Source organism: Brachyhypopomus gauderio, chromosome 7 (assembly GCF_052324685.1).
Source record: "Brachyhypopomus gauderio isolate BG-103 chromosome 7, BGAUD_0.2, whole genome shotgun sequence".
NCBI lineage: Eukaryota > Metazoa > Chordata > Actinopteri > Gymnotiformes > Hypopomidae > Brachyhypopomus > Brachyhypopomus gauderio.
In genome coordinates, this window is record NC_135217.1 from 23,436,201 (window position 1) to 23,453,621 (window position 17,421).

General features: G+C 42.2%; 2 protein-coding genes across 2 annotated transcripts in view; one reads left to right on the forward strand and one right to left on the reverse strand.

Moving 5' to 3' along the window:
* Positions 1–3,661: 3,661 nt before the first annotated feature.
* Positions 3,662–7,343, reverse strand: LOC143519372 (E3 ubiquitin-protein ligase TRIM35-like). The gene is made up of 6 exons (XM_077012732.1): positions 6,664–7,343; positions 6,372–6,467; positions 5,994–6,224; positions 5,738–5,760; positions 5,523–5,641; positions 3,662–4,997 (listed from the first exon to the last, which is right to left on the reverse strand). Exons 1-6 carry the CDS (start codon positions 7,087–7,089, stop codon positions 4,462–4,464), a joined length of 1,431 nt encoding a protein of 476 aa, XP_076868847.1. The 5' UTR covers positions 7,090–7,343; the 3' UTR covers positions 3,662–4,461.
* A 1,137-nt stretch (positions 7,344–8,480) lies between these two features.
* The window catches only part of megf8 (multiple EGF-like-domains 8), a 29,113-nt gene continuing 20,172 nt past the window's right edge, over positions 8,481–17,421 (forward strand). Inside the window, exons 1-11 of the mRNA XM_077012734.1 lie at positions 8,481–8,991; positions 9,687–9,931; positions 10,491–10,654; positions 13,205–13,414; positions 13,932–14,112; positions 14,561–14,649; positions 14,740–14,953; positions 15,138–15,318; positions 15,434–15,579; positions 15,905–16,012; positions 16,202–16,353. Of these exons, the coding sequence (XP_076868849.1) occupies positions 9,724–9,931; positions 10,491–10,654; positions 13,205–13,414; positions 13,932–14,112; positions 14,561–14,649; positions 14,740–14,953; positions 15,138–15,318; positions 15,434–15,579; positions 15,905–16,012; positions 16,202–16,353 (1,653 nt within the window). The 5' untranslated portion in view covers positions 8,481–8,991; positions 9,687–9,723. The remainder of the gene's footprint in view (positions 8,992–9,686; positions 9,932–10,490; positions 10,655–13,204; positions 13,415–13,931; positions 14,113–14,560; positions 14,650–14,739; positions 14,954–15,137; positions 15,319–15,433; positions 15,580–15,904; positions 16,013–16,201; positions 16,354–17,421) is intronic.

Genomic DNA, 17,421 nt, shown 5'->3' on the forward strand with positions numbered 1-17,421 from the left:
GCCCCCTCAGGCGAGGTGTCCCGCCCCCTCAATGTAAAAAATAAGACCCATTTATTTTACAAAAATCGCTACATGGTGCCCCCTCGGCCGCTCGACAATCGTTACACGCACCCCCCCCCCCCCCCCCCCCCCGCTCAACAACTTACGTTCGCCACCCCCACCCCCCCCGCTCATAAACTTACGTTCGCCCCCCCGAAATTTTCTGACGCCCCCTCACTGTATATGTTCTGGCGCCGGCCCTGACCTACCCCATGGAGCAGCTTCAGTGAAAATACAAGCACTTGGTTCAACAATCACATCCATACTGCACATGATGCTGAGAATGTAGACGGCCTTCTTCCGTTTGGGTGCATACACTCAGCAGGACACCAGTGGTTGAAATCACCTGAGTGGTGAATTCAGTGCAGTCCATCTGTCTAGCGGATTGAGGAATTTCCCGGCGACTCTGGTTGATTGGGCCAAGGATAGTGGTTTTCCGGCTAAGCAGTCATTGGACAAGTGACAGTGATGTAATGAAATTGTACATGGTTACAGTTCTACAGTTCTACAGTTCATTGTCCATGAATGGTTCCATCAGTCTCATCACTACAGTCTCGGCCAGTCTGTCCTCGCTGGGACAACTGTCGTCCTTGCCAAGATATGGGAGGACATTACAGATGTACCCGAAACTTGATGCCAAACTTGTCTGGTTTTGTTGCAATGTATTGCAGGAAATAGCAATGTTTGGTTCTAAATAAAAAGGTAATCAGGAAATGAAAGTAGGTAGCTTGAGAAATCTAACCTGAAGACCACTAAATTGGTCTCATCAGAGCGCTCACATACATCCACTCAGTCTGCCACTCATTTGGCCACTTTAGTGAACCCATTTTGTTTCTCTTTCACTAAGACAATAAAATATTTAAATACAGTGAGGACATACAGGGAGTGGCATCTAGAGTGGATGTATATGAGTGTTCTGATGAGACCATTTAAACTTTATTGTATATATTTCTAAACTTACAGCATGTCCTCTGTAGCTGCTGCTCTCATGCAGGCCCTCTGACTGCCTCTCTCACCTTATGCATGTCCCCTGCACAACAGTGCAGCTGGTGGATGGGCAGACACACCCAGGACCAGCTTACACACTTTTTTGCTTACACTCTTTTGCATGACATTTATTGAGGTGGATCAACACAATTAGTTTCGTTATTTTTCTAAACCTTCATTTTGAACCCACTTATCTTTTTAAAAAAGAAAAAAATATGACTACATTGTTTTATAAAAAAACTTTAGCATATTTCTTGAATCAGATTGTACGTTTTGCAAGCTATATGTACATTTGGCAAAATGACCTAGATAATGCAGCACAACATCATGGATCAGCAGCAAAAGGTCATCTCACCCAAAACACTTCACGTATGCTTCAAAACAAAATGTGTGTTTCATAAAACTTGTCAGTGGCCTCAAAATACAAAGTCTCTTGATCTGTGTTTGAGGGAGACAGACGTTTGAGTGAGTTCAGCTCGACTCCCCCCTGCTGATTCCCCGGACAATGGCCACATTTACAAATGAAAGGATGCTAATTGGAGCCACCAGAGGTGTCAGTTTGGACTAAGGGTCTTTTGACCCTCTTTCAGGATTGCAGGGGGGAGGTTGACATTTCTGGGACTTCTAGTGCTTGCATGTGTGTGTGTGTCAAATGAAAGATCAGAATAGAGACACCTAAGCTTTTGTAGTAGATTTAGGTGTACTGAAAAACCATCTAGGGTAAGAGGATTTTTAGACCAATTGCTTATTGCAGCTTTGGGTCCAAGAAGCAAAACCTGTCTTACCGGAATTTAAAAGAAGAAAATTTGAAAATGTTTATTTTTTTGCTTCCTGGAGACAGTTCTCAATATTGGGAGGAGAACTTGTCTCTCCATCAAACATCAGTTTCATTTAAATTTAATGCATGTGTGTGATGCAGAGATAGAGGCCGCAGAAGTCAGAGGCTGCAAACTGAATGCTTTATTGTCCATGATAAAACAAACACAAATACTCAGGCCGATAGGCAACAACTATGCAGAAAGAATACTCAAGGCAGGAGTTGAAGGTAGACCACAGGTTAAGGAGGCTTCTGTGTAGAAGTAGCAGGCTACGTCCAGTGTTGCAAGGCAAAGGATTGACAAAGAGCAGCACAGAACTGCACGACCTGTGGGCTTAAGTACTGTGCACTGCGGATGGGGAACAGGTGTCAGTAGTGGTCTGGTGAGAGAGGGTGTGTGCGTGAGTGTCTGTGAGTCAGTGCTCCTGCGCGCCCTCTGGTGGCTCCTAGGCTGACCCACCGTGACAATGGATAGGTAAAACAAGTGATAAACAGAACCCTGGGTTGTTGGAATTGGTTATTCCTAAGTGACAGTCTAAAACATGCACAACTTGAAATGCCCTGTTACACAGAAAGTAAATCGCAGTGGCACTTGTTTTAGGTAATTTGGTTCATGTGAGCATTCATGTGTAATGAGAGATACAGGTGGAACTTAACAAGTACACCATTCTATCAGGGACACCTTATAGATAAAATAAAAACAGAAGACAGACCCTGGGATCTAGGCAGATAAAAGTTGATTTGTACAATGCAGAAGCTTTTAATACTGTTGCTGAATTTCTGCAGATCTTTAGTTCACACACACACATATACAGATTTTCTGATTACTAAAACCCACATAGAAGTATTGTACTGGGAAAAGTATCTGGTATATCCGGGATAAAAGAAAAAAGCCATGTACTGAAATCAATATAACAGTTCTGTGGTCAGGAATCACTAAATGTGTCTGTACTGTGTTTGTTGGCTGTGGAAGATCATGCGTATGTTTGTGTTGGTTCACCTTAGCCCTCTTAATTGTGTGGCTTCCTGTCCTATAAAAGGAAGGAGTAAGTGAGGTGAAAAACGGCTGAATAAGTTATCGTGAAGCTTTATTGGAAGGTAAAATTCACTGACAATTTCAATATCTTTTGGAGCCGTCCTGAGCTTTTAAAATCTGATCGGCTTTATTCTAACAAGACTGGACTTAAATGCTTGTGGATAATCTGCTCCGTCATCACTCAAATGAAAAACTTTCAGTTTGCCAGTCACAAGAGATCACCATCTCCCGTCAGAAAATCTGTTCACTGTCTCAGGGGTAAACTCCAGGAGACTGATGAGGTTCTGCAAAACTACAGTCTGCAGTCTTGTGGGAATTCACCTACTTCTCCTGCACACTCAGTGAATTATCAGATCTGACACACTGGAACACACTCCAAGTCAGTGTTACATTGCCGTTCTTTTAAATAGCTAGTGGCATGGCTCTCAGAATCAAAATAAAAAATGTAATCAGAAGAAAACAAAATAGTACATTGTAACAAACAAAATGTAATTCTAGTGAAATAAGTAATGTAAGCTATGTTGATCAGTCACATCAAGGGTTCAAAGTCTTGAGGGCTGCCCTCAGTATTGTCTCTATGTAGTACTTTATCGGCCCCCTAGTTAAGAGAATAGGTACTACACTCAGCCTACAGCACAATTCAGATACAGAATACAGAAGTCGCATTGCATTACAAAATTACACCTACATAACTGAAGTTTCCAAAGTAATCTCTGCAATCTTAAACTGCTGATTTTATATCAGCTTAACAAAATGTGAAAAAAAACAAGTCAACAAGAACATGAATATATGCAGTATTTTATTTCTTTTGGACATACTGTATAAAGCTGTACACTGACATGTCACATAGGCTCATATGTATAATAAAACATGAAAATATGATAATGTAATTAATTTGGGACAGAAGACACTGATTTAAAACTTTCTTTTTTTTGTACTGTTATACATTTTGCTCTTTATGCCGATTTCCCAGATCACTTCATAGGATTAAAAATCTTCCCCAGTTAATTTGAACCAGTTTACTACTTAAGTAACATCAAAGTGAAACTATCTTCCCCATGGATAATCTGAGCCAGTTCACAGCTGAACAAAGCTGAAAAGGTGGGAATAACGAAACAAGTTGTAATAAATGATGAAGGTATCAATGCATAATCTCACAAGGCATTAAATGTTGTTAGCAGTTTGCTAACGAAAACAAGATTACACATCAAGTTTTATCATGATTACAGGAAAGCCCTTGCGTCACTCATGACCTTGGTGTTATTGCTGCTCCACCCCCATTCTTACTAATTTGGCATTTCAGCTGCTTAATAATTCATGACTAAGATCATTAAATGGGAATAATTACAAACCATGCAGGTCAGTGGTTTGCCAAGGGATTACGGAAGACATCTGCCAAACTCTATAAAAAATTTTTCCTGTAACTCATCTGACAGGGGAGGCAGAGTAACAAAGCTGAAAAGGTGGTATAGTAAATATCATTAAAAGATTCTACAATTTTTACTTTTCAGGATTGTGAGAATGATGATTATTAAATCTAAAACAAAACAAAACGTAGTGGGTCAGCTGCAGTGGAACCACATCACTTCTTATGGATGGTGATTTTGGCCGGCAGAATTTTCATGGGCGTGCTCTGCAGTCCCGGGCCGAACAGAGGGAAGATCTTCCCTGTGAACTTGTCGGTGTAGGTGCACAGGTGCCTTCCAGTACCCATATCCCAGAAGGACACCTCTCCTTTCTCCATGTTTAGTTTCACCCTGATGGTGTCCGGCCTCCTCTCTATGGTCAGCTCCGTGCGAGGCGTGGTCAGGGCATTATACACGCCTTTGCTCAGCCCAATGCTCCAAACCCCTCCCGTCGTGGTCACTGTGAACTTGCGCTTGCGGGCGACCGATTCCCTGCACACTCCAACAATCCACTTGGGATTGTCGCCCACATGCACATCCCAGCGGTGGTGGCCAGAAGTGTAGCCCTGCGAGCCCAGGATGAAGACGCAGGGGTCGAATCGTTCGGGGTTGTCTGGGAAAGACTGCCTCTCTGGACTCTCCTTGACGCTGGTGTAGTCGGGGGACATTGACAGCCAGGGAGAAGCAGTGTTCGGGTCCATTAGCACTGGAACTGTGGAGAAGATGGATCGTAGACTGATAGGTTTACACATGCATCCAAGTTTCACTTTCTACATGTGTGTTTTGAGCATTGGTGTCATAACCTAACCTGGCCATATTTTTGACATTAATGCAACATTTCAATACCCAAGGCTAACACTTCATGGCTCACTTCTCTTTAGCATTAATTGGTTCTCTGCATGCATTAGTAAGTAAAGCTTAGGCCAAACGCTGACTTACACTATCGCCAAACTATCAAATATGGACCTGCTGCATTCAAACACTGTCCAATGGAACATCTAACCAGGCTGTAATTATACACCAATGCGCTCCATGACACTATGCAAGTTACAGAATGCAAGAGCTTTAAACACAACCGTATTGCAATGCTCAATTATGTTAACAAAAATAATAAATATGAAAACTTCCATATAGTACATAAACATGGATTAGGAATCCTCTGTTTGGGTCACATGACTGTCATGAGTTTTGCTTGTATGTTAAAAGCTTCTTCAAGATGCAGAAAACAGAAACTTACAACAGTTGATATGAGATTGCATATTCTCCCAGACTTTGTACCCCAGACTTCCAACATGAGTTGCCATGTCAATCAGGGCACCTGGAACTTTCTGGGGATCCTCAGCTGTCCACTGTGCCCTAGGTCACATTGAGATGGCATGAATAAAGATCTCTATACCCATGGAAATAAGGATTTGTTATTTCTTCATCAGGATGAATATATCCATAGCTTACCTGCGTTTAAGAGTCTGGAAGTTCTGTAGAAAGAAAGAAAAACAGATTTATCAAGCATGGAGCTGCAAATCCTTCTGTATAGCGAAGGTTACTCAAAACAAAACACACTGCATATTTACAGAAACAACCCATTTCCCAAAAGCATCACAGTATTAAGATCGTTTTAGAGAGAAGAGTGTTCAGTAAGATATTCGCTCCACCATTCGGCACAGGTCTATGTGTTAAAATGTTTCTTGAACAGAGTGGAGATCCATACCTGCAGGAAAACCAGGTCTTCTGCACCCATCTCTCTCTTCACTGACTGAATCAGCTCAGAGAGAGTGGTGATTTCGCGAGCTATGTTGTCAATTTTCTCTTTCATCAACTGCTTCTTCTGCTCTTCTTCTTTCTTCAGGGCTACAATTCTGGCAGCCTCCTCATTGTTCAGGATCTGACGAAGTCTCTCAAACTCCTGTTTGATTTGCCTCTCTGCCTCCTCAGACTGGGTCTGAGGTACCGAAGTAGTGAGACAACAGACTGTGCATTTACTTATGTACAGAACACAGGCCTAGAACCCCAATTTAGAAACAACATGACTCATAATAATACGACTGGATTGTGAAACCTGAGTGGGTAAAGGTTGAACATAAATTACCTGAATAAAAGTGATTGTATCACCATATCGTCTCTTCATTCTCTTAAAAGACTCCAACTTTTCAGATAGAATCTTGATTTTCATATTGAGTTCATCCTAAAACAATACAATATCTTCTTAAATACTACAGTATTCCCCACAGAAAAGTCATGTGCAATTCGGGCAATTTAAGCGCTAAATGCCATTGTCAACAAAATCCTGCTCAGCTTAAATAAAGTCAGGCTGGCTAAGCAACAAGACTGTACCTAAGCACATAGTGTGTGTGGGCTACAGGACGTCCTCTTGCAATTACCTTACAGAACGGGACTCCCTGGTCGAGAGGATAAAAATCATGGCCACTATGCAGTGTCACGCACTCGACACATATAGGTGTCTCGTCTTTAATGCAAAACAATGACAATTCTCGATTATGTAGACCGCAAAGAACTTCGGCACCTCCGGGAATTCGCCAACCTTTCTCCTTCTGGAAGGATTCACAAGCATTCTTCAGAGCCCGATTTGAGATCGGTTGTTCCCCATCGCAACACTTGCGACATACGGGACAATCCTTCTTTGATTTATGCTTCCAGCTGGCGTCCAGACATTCACGACAAAAACTGTGACTACACGAAAGCAACACGGGGTCTCGAAAAAGCTCCTTACACACGGGACAGGTTAAATCTGACTCCAGAAGAGACGGTCTGTCGGTGATATCTTCGTCCGACATGTTCACAGCCATATTGTTTCCAGACGCACGCGCTTTGCTTTCACTTTCCGGGTTGTCAGTTGTAACTACTTACAAAGAGGTTTTCGTTTTGTTTCTCTAACATCAGCTCCAGGGTAGTTGACAATCGCACCCGAAATGAAAAAAATAGTTTTTTCTAATTGTAATTTAATAGTAAGTGACTTCTTCGTTTTGGCTTCTCCGTTTCAGACTTCTTCCTGAAACCTTAGGGCTGTCAAAACTAGAGTCGCCGAGTCGCTTCACGACAGTTTGGTGGGCGAACCTGTTCAGTGGAAGAACCGGTCACATAACGTAATTTTATCTATAGTGTGAATATGTACAGCACGAAACGTTAGCGTTTTAAAATGTAGCATTTTATCCGTATTTAGAAAACGAAAGTACAGTCTGATTGGATAAAAACCCTAAAATGATACTGCTTCTTTTCTCCAGTATTACAAATACTGCCATTATTACTACTAGTATTTTTATTATTACACATTTGTTTATTTATTTTTACGAATATTTGGTATGTTTTGGAAAATGCATTCCCGATAGGCCAGTACTTCAACCTCTACAGAGAATAAATGTATACTACTGCAGACGTGCTGACATAATACTAGATTCAATTAGTAGGGTTAGTCTATTACGCATTATAGACTTTTGCTAAGGGATGGTAGATTATCCCACTTGTTTTTTTAGTTTTACTACATTCTTGTAGCTAGCTGGAATTACATAAAAGCCTCTCGATTCTTGACTGCGGTATAAGATGAGATGCCGAAAGAAATTTCAGTATAAAGAGGGACCATCATCTCCGTCCACTATGCAGGTGGATATGTGATGTTCAGTTGCTGTTTGCTTCTGAAAGGAAACTTACATGTCATTGTTGACAGGTACTGTGACATGTTAAAATAAATTACCTTAGATGAGAGGCTTACAGTGGGTTACCAATATCTCCAAACAGAATAATAATTTAAAGACTTTTTGCAACTTCCATTGCAAAGATAGTTCGATTTTGCATCGACTACCTGAATGCACTAAGCTAAATCCTGAGGAAAACAAGGGGAATGAGCAGAAGACGAGAGTTCATAAGGAGTGAGGAAATCAGTTTAGTTAAATGTAGTGAAATCATAAACACAAGGAAGGCTCGGCTGGTACAAAAAATGTTAATGGACGAATTATTATTTAATATAATTTGTAAATATGTAATAAACATAATAATTACTTAGGATGACAGTAAAAAAGAAAACATGTTATAGACTTAGAAAGTGTGCCAATGTCCTTGGTTCTTCTTGAATGTTTTTATTTTATTTTACTATAAAACAAAAAATATTGACGAGAATGCAGTGCTGATCGTTACCAGTAGAGAGCAATACAGGGATTAATTTGAGGGCTTTGTGCGCAATAACCATCTGTGAGGTACACACAGACGCTGTTGGGGACTGACAAACCAAACCATCGCCAGTACCTCTACTGACCATTCTGTGCTGTCCACTAACCGCAGTGCACATGCGGAAAACTGTGACTACTTTTGCACATGCAATGTCATTTTTGTGGACGCTTTGACCGTTATTCGTATTTATAATGAACCGCGGTGGCTCTACAAATTCCCGAGGGTGCATCGGGCAAAGATCATCAGATAACCAGCTAGCCAGTGTGCTAACAAATCGGAGGTGGAGACTGTAAAGGCCGCCCGTCCTGCCCTGTGGTGGACCCGTCCACTGTGGGTTCCTCGAACCAGCGGTGGTCGGCCACTCATTCACAATCACAACAGTAGTCAGCTAACCAGCTGTTTATCTATCTTTCGAGATTAGTTCTCGGATGATCTGCCAGATTAGCTCTTGGGTGATCCTTGAGAAGTGCGATTTTACCATTGTGTGTTTTCACATATGAAGAATGAAGATAAAGACTCGGGCATCCGTAAGTAAATGAACGGAAACGGCCGCGTCCACCCTGCGATGTGGCTAGCTGATGTATGTTGGCTTATATCGCTGGGACGAGCTAGCGTTAGCTTATTAGCTAACATAATTGGCAGCAAGCCTACTAACTCAGCAACGGAATTTATTGAATAGCTAATAACCACGTAACTGGTCTTTTCATGTTGTTAATATTGTATTCTTCGCTGTTGTGTTTATTAGCTCGCTAGCTAACCTAAACGTTACTAAATTGTTGATATCCGCCTCGAATGTTCGCTTATTTTAGCTAGCAAGTTTACTATATGTCCAGGTTAGTTAGAGATATGTTAGCTGACTTGCATAGCTAGCTAGAGAGCAACATTTAAACCCCATAGTTAAACCAACTCAGCTGAGTGGCGACCTAAAACCCAAGGGTCGTGTAGCTATCTCGACCTCTCCGTCTCTCAGATGGTGGAGTCTCTCTTGTTAGTGCACTATCAACACTGAGTGACAAATCCCAGTTATTTGTTCTGACTAAGTGATTTAGTTGTAAGGTTGGACAAGTGTAATTCACGTTTCACTACAACTGAGGGTCAAGCAATATATACTTAGTGGCTACTTACTTTGACTTACAAAAGCACAAATTTATATATTTTTATTTTTTTGCAAAGTAGAGCTCTTATAGTCGATCTTATTTGTGCTCCATTACTCTGTCACAAGGCCCTCAAGCTGTGAGCAAGTAAGACCTTCAACTGCCATGGCTTCCCTCCACCGCCTCTGGGTGGGGGAAAGAATGAATCCCGTTGTTCAGGCCTGGCTGCTGCTTGTAATGGCAGTTGTGGCCCCCAGCTGTTGGGCAGGGGACTGTAAAGGCCAAAGGCAGGTTCTCCGAGGACCCCCAGGATATGTCACGGATGGGCCGGGAAACTATTCTGTCAATGGGAATTGTGAATGGCTTATCACAGGTGAGTGTTAAAAGACTCTTGAGTGAATGCACTTGTTTGCTTGGTAGTTGTTTTTCCAGTAGATTGACTTTGATACTTCAGATGACACAATATTGTTATTAGTGTAATATTTAGTGTGTAATGCTCAGCTACTATTTTGAGTACAGTGTGACACTTGATCACTGTGCAGTGTGCAGGTGTTATTTTAGTGACTTGGCAAGGGTGCAGCCAAGCATGATTTGCTAAAGTTACTAAAAATATATATTTTTAATTGTACTATTACAAATCATATTAATATATTAATAATATTATATATTGCAATATTAATGGGCTAACTTTGAGCAATTACTGACATTAACTGGTTATGTAATAACACAATGAAGCTAGATAAATCCTTTTCCTCTTGAACAGAGGAAATCTTATTTGTAGCAGTCCACTGACTGATTAGGAGTGTTGCTAAATCCCTGAAGACCTCTTAAGGGTGTCTATTCAGATGGATAGTTTGCATGTCTTGTCGAGCCGTAGTGTTGCTAAAGGGTTCTCATTTTGTCCACTGCAAAATTCTCCTTCCCTCCTTCAGCTCCCACTAGCAATTACCGCATTGTGCTTAACTTCACCTTCATGGAGACGGAGTGCACGTACGATTACCTGTTCGTCTATGATGGAGACTCCTATCAGAGCCCCCTGCTAGCAAGTCTTAGCGGCACTACACTGCCCCAGCCAATAGAGGCCAAGTCAGGCAAGGTAAGCTTAAAGCAAAGCAAACAGACAAATGGTCAACACAATAAAGAGTCTGGCTGCTATGACCTTTCCAGCTGGGCTTGGAAATATTGGAGGAAAATTCAGAACACATTATCTGTTGAAAAGATTTATGTTGGTATTTGTTTATTTTATTTCTTTTTTATTCCTTCTGTTCTTCTTCTTGTAGTTTGGCTTTAGAAAATCACAGTACTTGTATCTGACTGACCGAGTGTGTGGTCAGACCTCTTTATTTTTTCCTGGTAAAGTTTCTTATACCCTCCAGCCACCGCACTCAAGGGTAATGAGCTGGAATTACTAGACAGGCATAGCTTTGAGCTGGGTCGTGTTCTCTCAGCCTTCTAGGACATGGTCTATGAGCCCAGGTTGAAAACAATATACAAGTCATGAAAACATTTTCATGGACTTGGTAGTGGAATGTGTTAATGGAATATTTTTTTTATATTATAAAGCAAAAGCAGTCAAACAAACAAACAAAAAATTTAGTCCAGGTACTATTTCTGTACCAGGAGTGGGCAATTAAATTTCCCTGAGGGGTCACATGAGAAACTGGAATGGTTTTAGAGGGCCAGACTTATATACTTAACTCAGTTCTGCACAATACATATATACTATACACAGTATATTTACATAGAGTATTTACTATATCCTAATAAAACAAATCAGTAAATGAAACATTACAATGAAAATGTGGAGGATGGAATTCTATCATTATTTAATGAAGTTGTGATTGGTTTAGAAAGTAAAAAAAAAGCATCCTGTCACTTCATAACTGCAGCTCCTCCTTCTGTCTCAGTTTTTCGTTACCCCACATGTACAGATCAGTAACTGGGCTATATCATCTCAGCTTCACGTAAAAAAGTCACATTTATCTGCTTTGTTTTGCAGCTGAATGTCCAAACTCCCCTTGATCTGTCTCGTAATGGTTGGCCTGGAGAGGGACATATTTGCAAATGCTTCCTTTTCCTCAAGACAAATTAGCACTGCAAAGTCCACCAAACATTCTTTGCAAACATGCAAAAAATCCTTGCTGCCTTTGCAGATTCACAATGAAAAAAGTTCTTGTATTTCTCTGCGTGTTTACTCTCATAATGGCAATTCAAAATGCAATCCTTATACACAGCTATCTCCACGAACTAAGCAAACAGCTTAGTAAATAAATATTCAGAAGTTCGTTCTATGTTAAAAACTCAGTATTGTGTATCAAGCTTTCTTCTTAACCATTAGCTGACATATTTGAGTGAATCAGCATGAGTGAACTGACCAGACAGATGCAGATTTAACTGACTGATGTCATTTAGCCAATTTGGCTTGAAGAATTCACATGTTACCATTACAGTGGACAGGGAACACTCTTCATTCATTTTCTGAAAGAACAGGAAATGGGAGAAAGCAGTAGAATGGGGTGATGGCCTTGTTACGAGGGATGTTTGTGTTTCTCAGTGGAGGACATGAACACCCAGAGGGCAAAATTTATGTAGGCCCTCATTTCCTCCAGACTTTGACTGGTATTGCTGAATGGCCGCACTGACCGCAGTGTCATGGCCGTCATCGTGTGTGTCTGTCGGTACTGACCTGTAAGGCATTTGTGAATGAAGTGCTGGGTGATGTGAACTCACGTCAAGATCATGAGTAATTGAACATGTTTCATTGATTACGGTTAATGAACGTTTTTGTTAGTTCATGTAGTTTGCTGTAGTCCATGTAGTTTTTTGCCCTTGTAGTTCGATAAATGTTCTATTAAAGCTGGGATATTTTTTTCAAATGAGAGGTCATGTTGTAATGATAAAATAACTGAAGGAAACGCACAGTTGAACTATTTATGGATATTTATTGATCACACGGTAGAGCCGCTGGCTCCTCTCTTGAGCTCGTCTGTGTGTGTTTGCATCCGTGTGTGTCTGTTTTCGTGTGTGTGTGTGTGTATGTATGTATGTTCATCAGTCGTCTCTTAAGTTCAATGGTTAATGTGTTATTGGCGCTATTGCTAAATAAACGCCTCTGCTCTTATCTCAGCATCTGAACAGTTTCCTCCTAAACTAAAAACACGTTCAGATGGAGAACTAGTGACTGATATGCAAAGAATAGATGGACACAGCATATTTCTTTGGCACAAGCTGTTTGGTGTTTGAGTTCTTGTTGCTTTACTGTTGCTGACTAGATGTGTCAGTCACAGACTACACATGTGGTAGAATATATAAGTACATGAACAGTGGAGATATAAAAAAAAAGTATTTGTATAATATATAAATAAATGACCGTGGCAATATTATGTCTGTTAGAGGTTCTGAATGTCAGTTTTGATGTTATTTTCAATTAATTGCCCAGCCCTACTAGTATAGAATTGAATTGCTCTGTGTTTTGTCGGTAGAGACCCCCAGTGATTTGCTACAAAGCTTTGTTTATGTAACAAAGCTTTTGTTTATGTTTTCCGGGATCAGGACATCCCAAGAAATCCCTGAAATGTGAGAAACAGTACCTTCTCCCTCTAAACAAACGTCTCCCTCACCTCCACCCTCTTGTCCTCCTCTTCAGATGCTACTCCACCTCTTCAGTGACGCCAATTACAATCTGCTGGGCTTCAATGCCACCTACACCTTTTCACTGTGCCCTGGCGACTGCGGGGGTCACGGGCGCTGTGACTCCACCTCCTCCCGCTGCCAGTGTCAGCAAGGCTGGGGAGGCCCAGACTGCACCACCCGTCTCTGCTCCACCCAGTGCACCCAGCATGGCCACTGTGACAAGGTGGGTGTGGCCCGGAGGAGACAGAATCTTTCTGGGGACCTCCAATAATTCATCTTAATTTCTGCTACACTGCACTGACGATTTAAAGTGAAAAATTTCTTAATGTTAACAATGACAATTTTGCTCCATTATTATCAGTGATATACAATGTTTTACTGTAGTATTATAAATAATGTAAATGTATTTAAATACACATTTACAGTTTAAAAGTGGTTGTACTCCTTCATGTTTCCAGAATCACCCAGCCATTCATTTTGGGATGATACTTTGGTGTTCATACATAGGCACATACCTAGGGTTTTGATCTCCTTGTCATATTTATACAGATTTTATACAAGATACTTTTCAATTCACTGCAGGTCTCTCAGTTTTACTGTTGTATGAGTTCTTAGCTCTCCTGGGGCCTCACTGCACTGCACAGCCCCCTGCTCTCAACACACCTGCACCACAGTAGCTGCTGTGAAAAACATGTCGCTAATTTTGAGTCCATCCTTCTTACATTGTGTGTCTCACTCAGAGGGGGGAGCGCTGCCTCTGCAGTGCTGGCTTTGTGGGCCAGAGTTGCCAGCTAGGCGTCCATGACAACGATGGTGCGGGTCAGTGGTGGAAGGTGAGCCGTGGTGACGAGAAGGCCTCCCCTCGCACGGCCTCGGCTGGACTCTACATCTCCTCCACCGCGGCCTTCTACATGTTCGGAGGTGAGCAACAGGGACATGGTGAAAACAGACTTGGAAAATGGGACTTTAGTGGTTCCACTGTTTTAAATTCACCGGGGCTATGTTGGAGTTCCGGGCATCATAACACCCAGATGAAGCCTAGACAAGACCCTCCATCAAAATTGGGCATCAGAGCAAGACAAATACTTCTGGGGCACAACCATAACACTCCCCACACAAGCAAACTTCGTCCCAATAGTGAAGTGTGGGGGTGGTAGTCTCATGGGAATGCTCTTTTCCACTGAAGGAATTTGCCATCCACTCATAAACTTATGAATCCATTTATTAACCAGTGAAGAATGTGCCAAATGACGGTTCTTGAAGCACCATAGGAAAGTGAGTGAACATTCTGGGAATCCATTTTTGCCAATCAAATTTTTTGGATTGCTGGGGTTGTTGGGTAATCTTGCTGAATGGGTTTTTGTTTCAGGTTTTGACTTGAACACAGCGCTGGGAGACCTAGTGATGTACAACTTTTCAGCGAATCAATGGGAGAAGTTACTACATACCACTGCTCCAGTAAGAAAGACCTTAAAGACCTTTTTCTCAGGTCCTTTTGTTTGCATTGCATCATTGTTGATTTATGTTTTCTTTCTTTCATTTTAAAAGGCTGCAAGACATTCTCACACAGCTGTCGAATGGCAGGGTAACATGGTCATCTATGGTGGCGAGCTTGCCAACCACTCATTGGCTAGTGATGTCTGGTTGTACCGCCCACTGCAAAATGTTTGGCAACAGCTTGGCCAATCAGATGCTGCAGGGGCTCCAAGGCTGGCGAATCATGCTGCTGCTATGGTGGACAACAGTCTTTATGTGTTTGGGGGTGAGTGACTGCACACATCAGATTACAATTTGATGATGATAATAATTTGTCATTTATAATAATATAGACCTCCGTCATGTTTACCAGCTCAGTGTAGCAGCGGTATGAGGAGGGGATTGATGTGTTGAGTCCAAGCAGAGCTTTCCTTTCTTCCCTCACTGCCCGAGTGTGTCTTTGTCCACAGGTCGGACGGTGGAGGACATGTTCTCGTCCACCCTGTATCGCTTCCGACTGGTGGACGCCGTCTGGGAGACTGTCCAGCCTTACGGGGGGAAGGCTCCCGCAACCGCAGGTCATAGCATGGTGTTCCACGCCCCGTCCCGGACCCTGCTGGTGTACGGGGGGCACAGGCCCACCACAGCCAGGTACCACAGACCCGCAAGCCGGCAGATCCTTAAATCCCAGTACGAGCATGTGTCCGGTAGAGACGGAACGACGTAAAAAGTCTGACCCCGTGGGTGGCTCTCTCATGGTTGTCAGGTTCAGCGTGCGGGTGAACTCCACGGACATGTTCCACGTGGACAAGCGTTTCTGGACGTCCCTCCGTTCCCGTTTTCCTGCCACTGGGCCTCGGGAGAGGGCCTTCCATTCAGCCACCATTATCGGCAATTACATGGTGGTCTACGGTGAGTGTCACGCCTGCTGTTACAGAGCCGTCTCACAGCAATCACCCCGACAAGTAAGTGTGTGTGTGTGTGTGTGTGTGTGTGTGTGTGTGTGTGTGTGTGTGTGTGTGTGTGTGTGTGTGTGTGTGTGTGTGTGTGTGTGTGTGTGTGTGTGTGCATGCCCACTTATGCGGTTTAATTCATGTGTGATGGCATTACCATTTTGCACATTAAGATTTTAAATGCAAAAAAATGTAGTTTAGTGTTTGCATATATTTACATATTTTTATTTAATAATGGTATTTTATAAGTGAAGACATTGAGTAGGGTTGTCTTGTCCTTTTAGGTGGGAATGTTCATATCCATTATGTAGAGGAGAAGTGCTATGATGAAGAGATCTTCTTCTACCATCTGGGTTGCCACCAGTGGGTATCTGGAGAGACTGCCAAACTCAGTACGTCACTAATCAACAAATTAAAAGAGAGAAGTATAAAGTCTTTGTGAACATCTGCTCTAGTTGCTCATCTCTCTTAGACCTGTGTGTGTGTGTGTGTGTGTGTGTGTGTGTGTGTGTGTGTGTGTGTGTGTGTGTGATGAAGCGATTCTTGTTAATGAGGCGGGTCTTCCATCTGTGCTCCAATAGGAAGTCAGCCGGTAAGAGGCCGTTACTCGCATGTCGCCGCCATGATGGATGGCCGCGTGCTGCTTGTCGCTGGTGGTTACAGTGGCGTTGCTCATGGTGACCTTGTGTCCTACAAAGTTCCGCTGTTTGTCCGCAGTGATCCTGGAGACAGAGTGAGCCTGTTAACTATTAAAAGCAAACAACAGCGTCAATGCACTTTCTGTAAATGTCAATGTACCTCAGTTGTTCTATACTAACTGTAAATGTACCTCAGTTGTTCTATACCAGCTGTAAATGTACCCCTGCCCTTATATACTAGCTGTAAATGTACCCCTGCCCTTATATACTAGCTGTAAATGTACCCCTGCCCTTATATACCAGCTGTAAATGTACCCCTGCCCTTATATACTAGCTGTAAATGTACCCCTGCCCTTATATACTAGCTGTAAATGTACCCCTGCCCTTATATACTAGCTGTAAATGTACCCCTGCCCTTATATACTAGCTGTAAATGTACCCCTGCCCTTATATACTAGCTCTCAATGTTCCTCTGCCCTTATATACTAGCTGTAAATGTACCCCTGCCCTTATATACCAGCTGTAAATGTTCCTCTGCCCTTATATACTAGCTGTAAATGTACCCCTGCCCTTATATACTAGCTGTAAATGTACCCCTGCCCTTATATACTAGCTGTAAATGTACCCCTGCCCTTATATACTAGCTGTAAATGTACCCCTGCCCTTATATACTAGCTGTAAATGTACCCCTGCCCTTATATACTAGCTGTAAATGTACTCCTGCCCTTATATACTAGCTGTAAATGTACCCCTGCCCTTATATACTAGCTGTAAATGTACCTCTGCCCTTATATACTAGCTGTAAATGTACCCCTGCCCTTATATACTAGCTGTAAATGTACCCCTGCCCTTATATACTAGCTGTAAATGTACTCCTGCCCTTATATACTAGCTGTAAATGTACCCCTGCCCTTATATACTAGCTGTAAATGTACCTCTGCCCTTATATACTAGCTGTAAATACCCCTGCCCTTATATACTAGCTGTAAATGTACCCCTGCCCTTATATACTAGCTGTAAATGTACCCCTGCCCTTATATACTAGCTCTCAATGTTCCTCTGCCCTTATATACTAGCTCTAAATGTACCTCAGCTGTTCTATATGAGCTCTAAATGTACCTCAGCTGTTCTATATGAGCTCTAAATGTACCTCAGCTGTTCTA

What these genes read in the sequence shown, in the direction of transcription:
- LOC143519372 (XM_077012732.1), bottom strand. Translation starts at nt 7,089, where the DNA reads ATGGCTGTGAACATGTCGGACGAAGATATCACCGACAGACCGTCTCTT. An exon ending in ATACAATCACTTTTATTCAG is followed by an intron (nt 6,225 to 6,371) that starts GTAATTTATGTT and finishes TCGGTACCTCAG; the next exon opens with ACCCAGTCTGAGGAGGCAGA. An exon ending in AAGACCTGGTTTTCCTGCAG is followed by an intron (nt 5,761 to 5,993) that starts GTATGGATCTCC and finishes TTCTTTCTACAG; the next exon opens with AACTTCCAGACTCTTAAACG.